Source organism: Canis lupus, chromosome 6, assembly GCF_011100685.1.
Source record: "Canis lupus familiaris isolate Mischka breed German Shepherd chromosome 6, alternate assembly UU_Cfam_GSD_1.0, whole genome shotgun sequence".
NCBI classification, from domain to species: domain Eukaryota; kingdom Metazoa; phylum Chordata; class Mammalia; order Carnivora; family Canidae; genus Canis; species Canis lupus.
In genome coordinates this window covers 63793620-63808850 of record NC_049227.1, presented here as the reverse complement: position 1 = coordinate 63808850, position 15231 = coordinate 63793620, and the positions used below count along the sequence as shown (strand labels likewise).

Here is a 15231-nt window from a genome sequence, read left to right as displayed (position 1 = left end):
TTTCATGGAACAGCTTTTGAGTATTTATTGCTCAGATGCATTCAAAAAATTCTTAAACATAATGTGGTAATGGCTCTAATACATCTGTAAACAGAATACCACTAAAAAATTTTATTGGCATGAAATACTATAATTATGGACGTGTAAAATTTTTAAATCTTAAAGCCTCTTAACATAATCATGTATATCTATGTACAAAACATACATAAATTTCACTTTATTTAAAACATATGAAAGAGGAAATTTCAAATCACACTAAACATAATAAATATAGAACTTGCTTTGTTAAAAATCTACAGTATACATTCAAGTAAAGGCTAAACTTTCAATGCCAACTATATATGAGACAAAATTAAACATTTACAATAATCAGTTTCCTAAAAGTGCTATTTTTAATACCTATAAGAGGAAACTCATTCTAGTGCTTCTGTTTCCATCCAAACATATACATTCCTTTATTCACAGAACCAGATGCTTCTGTTACTAAAAATACATATCCAAAGCTTTTATATCCTTTTTAATAGATTTAACATTTTAGCTCTTTGGGGGAGGAAAAGTCCAAACAAACAACTCAGACCATCTTAAATTATTAGAGATGATTGGCTTTATGACACACCCTGTCTCAACTTAGATGTGAAATCTGATGAACGTGTTAATGAAAACAATTCCAGTCCACACGTCTAAGGTAAGTCATCTTTTTCTACATGGGAGTTTGTGTAGGTCAAGGAGCATCCACTGTAGCACCCTTCCTGTGATCCAGGTCTTGATGCTGTGCTCCATTTCTGATTTGTACCTTCTCTGCCGACCTGATTTGGTTTAGTTTCTTCAGGAGTTATATTCAGTACATTGATGGAACTGCAGGGAAGAGAAAGATCGATCTTCATCATCATCTCCTCCTTTTATACTTAAGTTCTGCCTCAATATCTATATTTGAATTGTTCCCTTGCCCTATGCTAAGTAAAATTTTTTGAGGACACACTGATTAGGAACAAAGTAAGTATTTCAAAATGGCCTAATTTATCACTTTTATCATATCTATCCACCTAGTTATCTGTTTACCCATCTACTTATTTATCTCTTTGGGCTATTCTGAAGCTCTCTGCCCAACCCAAGCCTGTCAGATACAGAACATGAGGGCTTGGAAAGCTTGTGTCTCCCCATGTTCCCATCTTCCTGCCACTATTTTATAATTCTTTACTGTTTTCTTCTTTGCACATCCATTTGTTCATGCATGCTTTCCTCTACGCAGCCATTCACCCACACAGCTATTTAATGAGAGCCTGCAAAAGCATTAAAGAGTCCAGGTTCTGAGCCAGAGATGGTTTAGGCTCATCCCAGCTGGACCTGCTCAGCTCACTATGTCACTGTACTTCAGCCTCCTCAGTTGTAAAACGGAAATAATAGTATCTCTCTCATAGGGTTGGGTGGAACTGAGTTAACACACATTAAGCATTTACACCAATGCTCAATTAATTGTAAGTGTGAGAGAGCAACAATCTTAGTGTCTGAACCCAGACACAGCTGCTACTCTTTAATGACACAATCTGGGAGGTATGCTCTGCCACCAGCCTCAAAACAAAAAAATCTGGGGCGCCTGGGTGGCTCAGTTGGTTAAGTGTCTGCCTTTGGCTCAGATCATGATCTCAGGGTCCTGGGATCGAGCCCTGTGTTGGGCTCCCTGCTCAATGGGGAGTCTGCTTCTCCTTTTCCCTCGGCACGCCACCCCCTCATGCTTGCTCTCTCTCTCTCAAATAAATATAATCTTAAAAAAATCTGGTTAAATGATTACTTTCAAATCTAAGTAAACAAATGATACATTTTTATCTGCTAAATATCTTATATAGTTTTTTTTTTCTCACAAATGTACATTTCCCCCCCTAAATGTGCATTTTCTGTGACTCTGGTTTACTAACTCAACCTCAAGGTGGCAATCTTAAAAAAAAATCAAGTGGCTTTAATTCTGAAAACTGAAACCTGAAACAATTAAAAATTTTTACTTATGCTTATTTGCCAATACTTAAAAAAGGAATTTGCTTATTAATTCAGCCCTCAGAAACCCTGCCATCTCAGACGAGATGAGGTCAATGATCAACTAAATTCTCTCTGTAATTTCGTACCAAATTACTTTGGATTCCAGGCACAGCCTTTGTGTAAAATTCCATTCTACAGTGAAGGTACACTGAAGGTGTCGCTGTAGAAATTAGCTACATGGACAGCCCAGGTGGCTCAGCGGTTTAGCCCAGGGTGTGGTCCTGGGGTCCTGGGATTGAGTCCCATGTCAGGTTCCCTGCACGACGCGCCTGCTTCTCCCTCTGCCTGTGTCTCTGCCTCTCTCTCTCTGTGTCTCTCATGAATAAATAAATAAAAATCTTAAAAAAAAAAAAAGAAATTAGCTACAAATATGCCCATTTGTTCTGCTATAATCTTATTACAAACCCAGATTCAAGGTGCTTCAGGAGCAAGGAGTCCAAATTTACCAAGTAACTTAAAATTCTGAGAACTATGTCAAGCTCCACACAGCTCTTCTCTCCTGGTAACTAGTAACACAACTCTTTTCTATGTTTCATCTTCAGAGGCCAGTGATCATGAGCATGAATAGCTCAATGAAGTTTCTTTATGCTCCAAAATTGTTTCTATGCCACTGATGTTTGGTGTAGCCCTCAGAATACGTGAAGGAGAAAAGCACTTTTACTATCCATTTATGTTAGCATATGTTTTTATTTTTATAGTCTGCTACTGAAGGCTAATAATGGACCAAGTACTGTTTTAAGTGCTTTATATGTATCATCACTGAAACCTCAAAACATCCTGTGATGTAGGTACTAAGGGCTGGACATATCTTTATTAAGCACAAAGTAATGTCCAAAAGGAATATTATGTCAAATATTTCATAATGAAAAATAATTAGATTAAAAAGAATTGTAGGGACATAAAAATCAAGGCAACTGCTATGTTCTCTCTCAAATACAGAATGCACTGTTTGAAAATGGTGACTAGAATTGGGTTAAATAGATCGTTCTGATTGATCAAATTTGGGAGTTTAATAATGTTCTATATAAGAAAATACTCTGAGCTCACAGTATCTTTAGACTGTAAATTAAAACTTTCACTTCCCATACTCAACCCATTAATCAATCTGTTGGCTCTAACTGCAAAATATATTCCAAATCCAGTCATGTCTCCCTTCATGTCACGACCCCTGTCTAAACTACGATCATCTCATCTCAACTTCACCGAAGCCTAACCGCATCTCCTGGCTTATGACCCTGGCTCCAATAGTCTGTTTTCCATAAAACGGAACAGTCATCTTTTCGAAACAGATTTGGGGGTTTTTGTTTTGTTTTGTTTTTGTTTTTGTTTTTGTTTTTTTCCGAAACAGATTTGTTTTCTCTCTTGCTTACGTGTCTCCAAGGTGTTTCCTGGGTGTCCTTAGAACAATACCTGGCCTACAAATACAGACTAAAATACTTTACAAGTGACACATCTAGTGCACATGTGCGGGGGCAGCAGAGTGGGGTTATGGATGAACATACAACACAGTCATGAGTCAATAACTGCTGAAGCTGGATTATGGGTACAAAGAGCATCACGACCTTATTCTCTCTACATTTATATATATCTGAAGTTTTTAATCCTCATCTCCTCACCCAGGGCCTTAGAGGATGTGACCCCTGCCCACCTTCCAGCATCACCTCTCACCTCCTTGGTCCTGGCTTGCTACCACCACTGGCCTCCCACAAACACACCAGTGTCCCACCTTGGGGGTCCCTACGCCTGCCTACAGCATTCTTCCTCAAGCTCTTTTTTTGCTCCTCAATGTTTAGTGTCCTAATCCTTTTACAAATCAATAATATATACAGTGTCTTGTCTTTTATCAGCTTCTTATTTTTGTCTTGAAATTCATTTATTTAACAACTCTTGGTCCAAGGGCCAGTGGGCTTCTTCAACACTTAGGTCCACACAAGCCTCTCACTCCCAGAGGCTGAGTGTGCCAGAACCCCGATCCTGCTCCCTGGGGCTCCTGCCAAATTCTGAGGCCCCAGGCCAGGGGCTCCTACTTTGGTTAAGAAGAAAGATCACCATCACACTTTCCAGGGTGTCCCTTTGCCCTTTCCTATTCCTCTGTCACTAGGAATGTTCTCTGTACCTAGTTAATTCATCTTGGAATAGGCTCTGAGGTAAAATACTGGTATTATACCTTAGAAAATGATTTAACAACTTGAGACAGAGGAAAATACCAAAATGTATCAGTTCATAGAAATATATGGGTTTCCTGGGGTGCGAGCAACTCTTTTTTGACCCTGTCAGCCCTGGGCACAGATCTTTACCATCACGATGAGGATGTATTTCTCAGTTCTTTGCCCTTCAACACCAGTTAAATGGGCACGGCAAAAGAAAATTTAAAATATGTACAAAGATTGTGAAGGTAATATCCTTCTATTTAACAAAATTAAAGAATTCAAAATACTGAATGATTCCTGTAAATTAGACTATTTTAAATTGTATTTTGGATGTGACATGAAAGGAATAACACTCTATGATTCAGCTCCCAGAAGATAGGTACCAGATCTACCTGGTTCGCTACTATATTCCCAGCACCTAACATGTATCCTTATATAATGGACACCCAATAAATGTTTGTAGAATGAATGATCAATCCACTAAATTCCTCTCGAAAGCCACTGCTATTGCTAACACTGCAGACATGGCAACGTGCCCTTAGCAGGGTAACTTTAGCAGTGATACAGACACATGCAAAGATGACACAGAGACCAATACCTATGCTCAGATGCGCAGGACCGTGTCTGGCAAAAGTCCGAAGTAGAAGGAGAAGCAGGAAGAGACTTAGTAAGTTTAGAGGTGCAAACTGGAGTCCCGTTAGACACACTGTGAGGCTTCTTTTGCCGTGGCCTCGAGTGCACTGAGAGACTGTCCCGATCAGAACCTGTGGAAAGGAAAAAGAAAAAAGGCAGCTCATGTGGTGAGGTAGCAAAGTGGAGGATGTTAACTATGGTGATCATCTGCAGGGGAGTGAGGTCTGAGACAGAACAAGTTAATGGGGGGGGGGGGGGGGGGGCCACTCCAGCCTGTCACTCTAGTCTAGTTCGTCTTGCCCTCTCTTGTGCACAATCCATAAACATCTAAGGACCAGTTTTAAAAATGTTTGGTGATCTCCAAAGTTTTATATTAACAATTTACAATATTTTATTAACATGCGTTTTCAGATGAAAGGGTTAATGAGGTACTCACTTCCTGAGAAGGCACTGAAAAGTTTCATATTTTCTGAGTTCTGGTGGTCAAAGGTAGTCATGTTTAAAAACTGTTGCTTTAACCAACTGGCTCTTTCTTCTTCAAACGCCTTTCTCTATCATAACAAGCAAACCAAAGACATATTGATCAATATTTCAACATTCACATTGTTGGCATTTCCCACAATTCCTGTAGCTGTTGGTGTTTGCTTTCTGGCTATCATACAGATTTTGTAAGTCAAATAAATTAACCTAGAAAACTAAGAAAATTTTCACTTAAAAATATATTTAAAAAAGTAAAAATTCACCCATTTCACTTAATAAACCAACTAATCACTATTTTCATACCTGTTTTGAGTAAACTCAAATGGACAATGTAAAAAAACCAGCATATTAGCGTAACTCCTGAACATACAGATTATAAATATAGAATTACAAACAACAGAAAAATACCCACTGCAAATTGCAATCACTTGAGAAAAAGGAGCTGTGACTTCACCAGGCATCGTTCTCAGCCTCTAACCACCTACCAGAGCAAGCAGCCATCACCACTAAACCACAAGGGGGCACATGTCAGACCTTCTCCTTGCCAACAGCTGAGGATCCTAAATTCTCCCTCACTCCTCAGGTCTCTCATGCTTCCTTCCCATCCTTCACTGGCCCCACTGGGCCCAGTGACCAGAGGCAGATGGATTCTCCTGCAGAGAGCTGGGAATGGTACACAAAGTAGCCAGAGTATCTCTTAGAACAGGAGGGAGACAGGGACCCAGAACCAGGCAGGAAAAAAAGCTGGTACAAACTGTTTTTGGTTTCTAAGAAAGTCAGCTATTGATAAGATAGATTTTCACAGCTGTGGAGGACATCTATGTTAGCTACTTAAATAAAATATAGTCTTTCACTCCTAGAAACTAATACAAAATCCCACATTATCAGACATTTGAAGAAAACTAAGAACATGAAAGAAAAATGGCCAAGACAAAGAAACCTTTTTTAAATTTTTTTTTATTTTTAAAGATTTATTTATTTATTTACTCATGATAGAGAGAAAGAGAAAGAGAGAGAGAGAGAGAGAGAAAGAGAGAGAGAGGCAGAGACATAGGCAGAGGGAGAAGCAGGCTCCATGCCGGGAGCCCGACGTGGGTCTCGATCCCGGGACTCCAGGATCGCACCCTGGGCCAAAGGCAGGCGCCAAACTGTTGAGCCACCCAGGGATCCCCCCATGAGACCTTTTAAAAAGAATTCTAACAGAGATTTATGAATATCTGTAAAATAATATAGTGCTATACAAAGTAAAGCAAAAACTGAGGACAGGAGAGAACTTAAAAGATAAATCTAAAATAAAAACTCAGTGGATGAAGTGAAGAGTTAAAATTGGCCCTGCTGAATACCAGGGTGGAGATGCACAAGAAAAAGGCGAGAGAATATCCCTGAATTCAGAACATAAAGTCCATCTATAGATACAGTTAGAAGGCCAATCACTTGTCTAATAAAAGCATTCCAGAATGCAGAAGTCAAAGAAGGAAAAATATAGAATAAAGAAAATATCCCTAAGTCGAAGAAATTCAGTGTCTTGAGGATGAAAGGAGCTATACCTAGATATACCCTGGTAAAATTTCAGAATTTTAAGAATACAAAAAAAAAAAAAAGGACAGAAGGAAAAAACACAACACAGGATATCCACAAAGTACTCTATGTACATTACATAATAATCAGGCTTCTCATCAGCAAAATCAAACAGTAGATGAAATGGAATAACTCAAAGTTTTGAAGGAAAATGTTGGAAACTAAATTCTACATCCAGCCAAATCACATGGATATATTTTTGGATATTCTAGAATTCAGAATATTTTTCACTCACACAATACTTATGAAAAGAATTACTCAAGAAGGTAATATAGTAAATTGAAAAAGGAACCCAGGAAAGAAGATAACATGAGATATAAGCTGAATGTGATCCAGGAAATCATAAAAGCTACAAAGAACGTCAGAGGAGGTGCTCACTACACGGGGATATATGAAGGGTTCTCTTCCAGGAGGCAGAGTCATATAACGTGGAATATTTTCTATGCGGCCAAACCTATTGCTAGGTTAGAGAATGAATAACATTTACAGAATCATGACGTTATCAGTGCTCTTTCAATTATGAAGTCTCAACTTTGGACAAAGGACTTACACCTGGATTACACATTCCAGGATCACACTTGAGGATGAAAAAGCAAAGCACAGACAGAAACTGGGAAGTTAGAGGGGCAAGAGAAGTGAGACAAGGGGATATACGAGAAGGTCTTCATCTTTCATGGCAGGGATAAACATGCTGTCCCAAGGTGAATAGGAAATGGAAGCACTGCACTGAATATACTGTTTAAAGTCAAAAAAAAAAAAAAAAAAAGAAAGAAAGAAAAAAAAAAAGGGATGCCTGGGTGGCTTAGCGGGTTGAATGTCTGCCTTTGGCTTAGGACATGATCCCAGATTCCTGGAATCGAGTCCCAAATCAGGCTCCTTGCATGGAGCCTGCTGCTCCTCCCTCTGCCTGTGTCTCTGCCTCTCTCTCTGTGTCTCTCATGAATAAATAAAATCTTTAAAAAAAATAAGTAAAAAAGAAAAAGTCAGCCAGAGGAAACCATCTATAAAAAATTACTTTAAAAAAACAAAACAAAACAAAAAAAACAAAAAAATAAAATAAAATAAAATAAAATAAAAATAAAAAATAAAAAAAATAAAAAGGATTATGAGGGATCCCTGGGTGGTGCACTGGTTTGGCGCCTGCCTTTGGCCCAGGGCACGATCCTGGAGACCCAGGATCGAATCCCACGTCGGGCTACCGGTGCATGGAGCCTGCTTCTCCCTCTGCCTGTGTCTCTGCCTCTCTCTCTCCCTCTCTCTGTGACTATCATAAATAAATAAAAATTAAAAAAAAAAGGATTATGAATAAGTCATATGTACAGATGAGGGACAGTGTACAGGGGAGGAATGAAAGGACACTGAATTCCATCTCTTTCACAGCAGGGGGATCAACAGAAACGCTGAAGTACATCAAAGTTAAAATGGTACTTCCCGGAAGAATCACAAACTTAGTGATTACCTCTGAGGAATGACACTAGTGAAAATGGGTGATATTTTCTCACCTTGTGGCTTTTTGTAAGAGTTTTTATTTTTTAAACCACATTCACACATTACTTCTATGAGTTTTGAAAGGGAAATACGTAGGTTAAGACACAGGTAAGTGAAAAAGCGAGCCATCCAAGGTGTCTGCATATCCCTGGGTAAGAGCACGGAGGGGGAGCTTCTGTACCTACCCTCCCCTCCCCCTTTCTGAACCACAAACATGCTCTGCTTGCACCATCTTCTGATGCTGCACCTACTGACAGCGGGCGGGGGATGACAGATGTCCAGAGAGGTCTCCTGCAGGAAGCGAAGCCTTACCAGGAGAAAGCCAATCCAAAGGGACAATCATGGATGCTTACAATTTTTTTTTTTTTTTTTTTTTTGCTTACAATTTTTTAAAGAAATAAGTTTCAATTCCCAAATCCGGTAGAGGCAAAACAACATCCTCCTAAAGTAGTCCAGGTGCTTACAATCCCTTCCAGCTGGTGTTATTATAAGCTCCCTGATACAATGCTCGAGGAAACAAACCGAAGAGAGATGACACAATGAGAGGCAGAGCTGAAGGCCTTCTGCTGGCCTCTGCAGGACTTTCAAAAGCCCCTCCAGGAAAGCCCAACAGTTTAAAATACCTCCAATCCTAGGCGAATGGCTGCTTCTGTAAAGCTTCGTCTTTCCTTCTCGAAATTCTTTTTTTGCTCTTTAAACAGGGACCATTCTTCCTTGAGACGCTCCTTCTCCTCCAGCAAGTAACAGTCTCGCAGCAAGGACGTGGTGTCATCATCGCATGCTGTGGCGAGCTGCTGCTATTAAATTTTAAAACGTAGTATAAGTTCCAGGGGGTCCCCGCAACACTCCCAGTTAAAAGTAAAGCAAGGGGAGCTGAGACTTCAGGGGAAGGGCAGAAATCATGGAAGAGCAGGAAGTCAAGTGAGGCTTCTCACTGTCCAGCCGGGGGAGCCCCACCTGTTAGTAAGCAAACAGCTGAGTGCTGGGTAGACCCTCTGAGCCACGGGAATACAAATCCAGCACGGGACTCAGTAAGATCCTGGCCATTCACATGGGGAAACAGTTTTAAGAGCAACTCACATTTACCTGTAAAAGCTGCTGCTGAGTTTTAATCATTTCTTTACACTGCTGAATTTCTAACTCGAGTTTTTCAGTTTCTTGTTCGTGGTCTTGTCGTGAGATTACGTCTTCATCAGTAAAACCTTCCAGGTGTACCTTTGAAACTAACGTAAAGCCAAGTAATTTGACATAGGTTTCTCACCACTTGGTTTACGGTGCTTTTTGAATTATATTTAAAAATCAAGGCTCTCAGAATTTTTCATTCTGGAATCTCATAGGTTTTCTAAAAGGTACTTATTTCCTCTGTCCTTTAAATATCTCATAAGCTGTAATAATACAACTAAATTTATAGTATTTTAGCACTATGAAAATTTTAAAAAGCAAAGCAACTTATTATGAGGGATTCACAACAACTACAAATCTGTACTATTTTTGGACTAAAATGATATCCTTTACTAATAGTTCTACTATGAACATTTATAATCCATATTTATCCAAGTCTATGTCCTAAGAATGGACAACTTATATTGAGAGAAGAGAAAAATAATTAACAAATCTATAAACTACTTTTGACACTTCTTCAAAGATCAATGCAGTGCTACAAATCATGCTCGCTGGTACTAAATTTGACAAATAGGAAGTCCAAACATACTTGCTGCTTACTAATAGATGGTGATTGAAATCAATAAAATCTCATGTAAATTCATTGTGGTACAAAATTTTGCTGATTACTCTTTACTACTGAAGACAATTGACAGTGATTTTGTGACTTTTGACATTTAGAATAAATTTTCTTTCAACAGACTTATTTACTGAGCAGAAATCTTTATTTTCTTGACTTAAAAGCATGCAAACTTTAACAGACACCAAAAATTAAGAATCTATTCATCAATGTAGATCTCTACTATCTACAGTAACAGAGAATGGTGTCTAAACACCATTAACACTAATACATGTTAAATGAAAAGAGCAGTGTAGAAAAATATGTAATATTCAATTTTTGTTTGTGTGTGTGTATATATGTACATACATAATAAATATATATATAAAAATTTTAAGTTTGAGAAAGACAGTGTGCATGCATGAGCAGGGGGAGGGGTTGAGGGAGAGGAACAGAGAGAGCAGCTCAAGCAAACTCCATGCTGAGCTCAGAGCCTCACACAGTGCTTGATCCTGACCCTGAGATCATGACCTGAGCCGAAACTAAGAGTCAGACGCTTAACTGACTGAGCCACCCAGGCATGCCAGGTTTTTATATATTTTAAAATAAGTATTTTGTGGGTACCTAGGTGGCTCAGTCAGATAAGCATCTGCCTTTGGCTCAGGTCATGATCTCAGGGTCCTGGGATCGAGCCTGTGTTGGACTCCCTGCTTTGAGGGGAGTCTGCTTCTCCCTCTCCCTGCTGTTCCCCTTGCTTGTGCTGTCAAATGAATAAATCTTAAAAAAAGAATCTTGTAAATGCCTACAGAAAAATCTAGGAAGACAAGCACCAAACTGTTAAGTGTCATGGATAGGAAACAGAAACCTGAATATTCTACTTCATATACTTCCTAATTGATACTTTATATTTAACATCTATTATTTTGAAAATAAGTTAAAAATAAATTAGCAACCTAGGAGTATACAAATATCTTGGAATAATAAGTGACAAGTTCATATTTATACCTATCACAATTAACAAATCTTAATTTCTAGATTGGTAAGAGACTTGCTTCACTTTATTCAAATACATACTGTACTCAGAAGAGATGGAGATACGTAGTGTCCTCTTTTCAGAGAGAGATTCACTCTGAGGACAAAGTATTTCTCGATGAGGTTCAAACCTCACCTCTAAAAGTAGACAGAAGCTTGATTATCAAACCACCCACCCAACTGAGCTCAAGTGCTTCAGGGTCTGAGCCCCTAACGTAGCGTTCCAAGTGACTGACACTAAGAGCGGAGTGTCACAACTCACTGGGCATGCACTGCGGTAGTAAGTTACCTTGGTTATCAAGTTTTTCTACATGACTTTTCAAAATTCTCCATTGTTTCCTGATGCTGTTGGTCAGCTGCTCTCTCACAGTCTCACAGGAAAGGTCCCACATACTCTCTCTACTCAGTTCCCCAGCATCTTCTTCAGCATCAGAGATAACCTACAAGCAAGAGAGATGAAAAGGAAAGACCAGTATCTTCAAATGGCTCTAGATACTCAGGCAGTACTAATCAAACCGATTATCAGAGATACCAAAATCATTTGTGCCATATCGTATGCATATATAACTGAAGACAAACTCTGCAACTCAAGTCTCTTCAAATATGAATTTGAATCCAAATATGATAGTGAAGAGTCCTGGAGCTGTGTGGGGAAGAGTTATTTGCTATTGCCCAGTGCTGTGTTAGAGCTCTCACAGGCTAACTCATCCTCAAATGTGGGAAAAGTGATGCTTCGAGAAGTAGACACACTGCCCCCTATCATGCACCCAAGAGGCAGAGCTGAGATCTGGAGTTAGATCAATTTATCTCCAATCTGAGGCTGCTTAAATAAATAAACCACTGAGGTTATCTACAAAGTAAAAGGAACTGTGAATCCTATTTTTCTCATATAATTTTGAAAAATAAAACTAGAGATTATTTTTCTTTTCACTTAAAACATGGGAAAATACTGTAAACCACTGATATAGGATCACCTAGAATCAAAACAAGATAAAGAACACAGGGAAACAGTACTAAAATACATTATGTCAAAATAATCTGTAGCTACATAAATATTATTATATTATCTTATATATATAAATATATATATTTCATATATATATGCAGATATATCTGCATATATATCTGCATGTATATCACATATACACACACACACACACACATATATGATATCTGCATAATCTGCAAAGTCCTAAATTTGTTGTTAACATCCAGGAGAGTAGACAGAGATATATTTCCCTGACATGAAAATAAAATATCATGCATGGAAAGAAAAGGAGAAAGGTCAAAGATGAAGGAATGCTGATCAGACCGTTCCCATGGGCAGGTGCAGCAGGAATGAGAGGGGGACTCGGCTGGGAGAGCTGTATCACTGGCCCGGGTGAGCAATGGCTGCCAGAGTTCTTCTGGTGTGGGGGGTGGGAGTGGGGGGCAGGCTGGAGAAAGGCCCAGCACAGAGCTCACTGTGACTCTGGTTCTTGCCAGAAAATCCTCTGGAGCTACTTGCCAATAATTCTTCCAAGGAGCTACACCTCCTACGTGTTAAAGCATACCAGAGCACTGTAAAGATACTCTGAAACCACAACATGAAAATAAAAATTTAACTTGAATTTTTGGTATATGTTTGGCTATAATTAAACACAATGATAAATTAACGAAACCTGAAGGCTACATAAGCATTTTAAGGTTATATCTGATTCCTCCTACTATAAAGCTCCAAAAATCCTTAAAAGGAAGGATTGGATTACATCCTAAGAGGAAAAAAGATCTAGAAAAACAGGTACTTTAAAAACAAAAAATATACTGAAGCGATTATTGTTTCTCCACATGTAAAATCTGAATTATTAAGAATTATACAGGATACTATCGACTGGCTGTAGTGGCGAGGAGAGGGGGAATTTAAACATCTGAGAAAGGTAATCTTTTTTTTTTTAAGATTTTATTTATTTATGAAACACACAGAGAGAGGCAGAAACACAGGCAGAGGGAGAAGCAGGCTCCATGCACGGAGTCCGACATGGGACTTGATCCCGGGTCTCCAGGATCAGGCCCTGGACTGAAGTCGGCGCTAAACCACTGAGCCACCCGGGCTGCCCGAGAAAGGTCTTCTTGATCTACACTATACTACTTGCTTTTGCTAAACAAAAGCAGGTAATGATGGTAAAGGTTGGGCCAAAAACTGAAGGAACCGCAGGAATAACAGACACTGTGCTTGGCCTTGGAGATATATTTGTGCAAGTTCACAACGAACAAAAAGTGACAGACTATGAGAAAAGGCTGAAGTCAAGCAGATCCCAAACTGGACAGTTTAAAAGAACATTAAGGTACATTTCTTTCTTTTTTTTAAAAAAAAAAAAAAAAGGAAAAAGAGATAGAAGGTGGGGTAGGCTTATCAGTTAGACTGATCTGTGATACAAGGTAAATAATTCCATAATACAGGTTTAAAAAACAAGTTCTGATAACTTGCTGATAATTAGCATTTCCCATCAATGTTATTTTCAGATTTTAGTCACTTGGCTGAATCCAGAATCTAAACATGTAAAGCAGTAAAGTTAACAGAAGTTTTCACCATTACATGACTTGCTTTTTTCAGACCTCTGCACGGATTATTCCCTCTGTCACATGCTCCTAACCCCAGGAACAACTACCTATTCTCAAGAGCCAACTCAAATGTCATGTTCTCTGTGATGCCTTCCCTGATTGCCACACCTACTTTGCTCAACACCTTGTACCACCCCTATTATAGCTTTTAACATGTGTAACAATCACTTTTCCACATGCCCCATCTCCCCAAAGAGCTTCCTGAAGGATGCAATGGACTGAACGTTCATGTTCCCTCAAATTCACAGTGAAATGCTAATGCCTGAGGTGCGGGTAGTCAGAGGTGGGGCCTGTGGAAGTGATGAAGTCATGACAAGTAGAGCCCTCGTGAATGGGGTGAGTGCCTTGGTTGAGCTCTTCTCCCCTGTTATGTGAGGGTGAGGGGACAAGGAGTCAGCAGTGTGCAGTCAGGAAGACGTACTCTCACCAGATATTGACCCTACTGGCCCCCAGATTTTGAGCCTTCCAGCTCCAGAATTGTAAAAAATAAATTTCTGTTGTTCTTAATCACCCAGGCTGTGGTAGTTTGTTATAAGAGCCCCAATTGAGACAAAGAAAGAAGTCAAAATCCTTTTAGCTTTTTCTTTCCAGGGAGCAGAATGTAAGGGACATTCAGCAAATTTCTGGAAAGATTAGTAGGTTCCCAAAGTTAATGCTTCACTCTGAAAAGTAAAGCCGGCTCAAGTACAGAATACCTAAACTATTAAGAGGATACTCAGCACAATGGTTAGAAACATGAACTCTGGGGTGAGACAGACTTGGATTTAAATCCTAGTTCTGTCACGTGTGATACTGGGACTCATTAGACGAGTGTGCCCCAGTTTCCTCAGCTATAAAATGGGGATAATTATGACAGGAAAAGCATCAAATTAGAAGAGTGAAATGAGGCAATGCTCACAAAGTGTTTATCACAGTGTTTGGCACTAAGTCCTTCTAAAGTCATCTCCATCATTTCCCAAGTTCTAGAAACAAACAGGGACATTTTGTTGTCGTCGTCCCAGTGACTGGAGCTGGTACAGTAGTGAGTGTCCTGTCCAAAACATCAAGAGTGTCCCCACTGGGAAGACCTATCTAATGTTTTAATTGTTCGACTTAGCAATCCGAAACTGTAGGAGAGAGGAAAGAGCCACTTACAGTTCCTGTACTATCATCTGCTCTTTCTCTAGGTTTCTGCTTTTGGGGAGAAAGAAGAGAAATCATTTCCTTTTTCATTTGCTGAAGAACCTTCTTAAGTTCAGCATTTTCCATTAGGATTTGTTTCTGACGATATTCATAATCATTCAAGAGAATTTTATACATTTCATCTTCATTCCTGAGAAAGAAACTGTCAGTATGAAAATGCAGTTACAGGAAGAAAAGTCTGATGAAATATATCAATTTAAATTGGACCTTACCTGGCCTCAGTTTTACCCGTCCTCCAGGAGCCTCTTTTTCCATCGGCTCTCCCCACATAATTTAAAACTTCCATAGCTAAAAATATGAACATGCAAAACAAAACCAATTCTTACCACACATTTG

At 39.2% G+C, this 15231-nt stretch overlaps 1 protein-coding gene across 12 annotated transcripts in view; it reads right to left on the bottom strand.

Moving 5' to 3' along the window:
- The window catches only part of SSX2IP (SSX family member 2 interacting protein), a 119158-nt gene continuing 103927 nt past the window's right edge, over nt 1-15231 (bottom strand). For 7 of the 12 annotated variants that reach the window (XM_038541533.1, XM_038541532.1, XM_038541530.1 and 4 more), the window contains 8 exons: nt 15108-15183; nt 14848-15037; nt 11402-11552; nt 9441-9583; nt 8984-9157; nt 5251-5365; nt 4780-4945; nt 1-855 (listed from right to left, as the gene is read on the bottom strand). In XM_038541533.1, coding sequence (XP_038397461.1) covers nt 681-855; nt 4780-4945; nt 5251-5365; nt 8984-9157; nt 9441-9583; nt 11402-11552; nt 14848-15037; nt 15108-15183 — 1190 coding nt within the window. In that variant the 3' untranslated portion in view covers nt 1-680. The remainder of the gene's footprint in view (nt 856-4779; nt 4946-5250; nt 5366-8983; nt 9158-9440; nt 9584-11401; nt 11553-14847; nt 15038-15107; nt 15184-15231) is intronic. The other 5 variants (XM_038541525.1, XM_038541526.1, XM_038541527.1 and 2 more) reach the window with 5 other exon arrangements.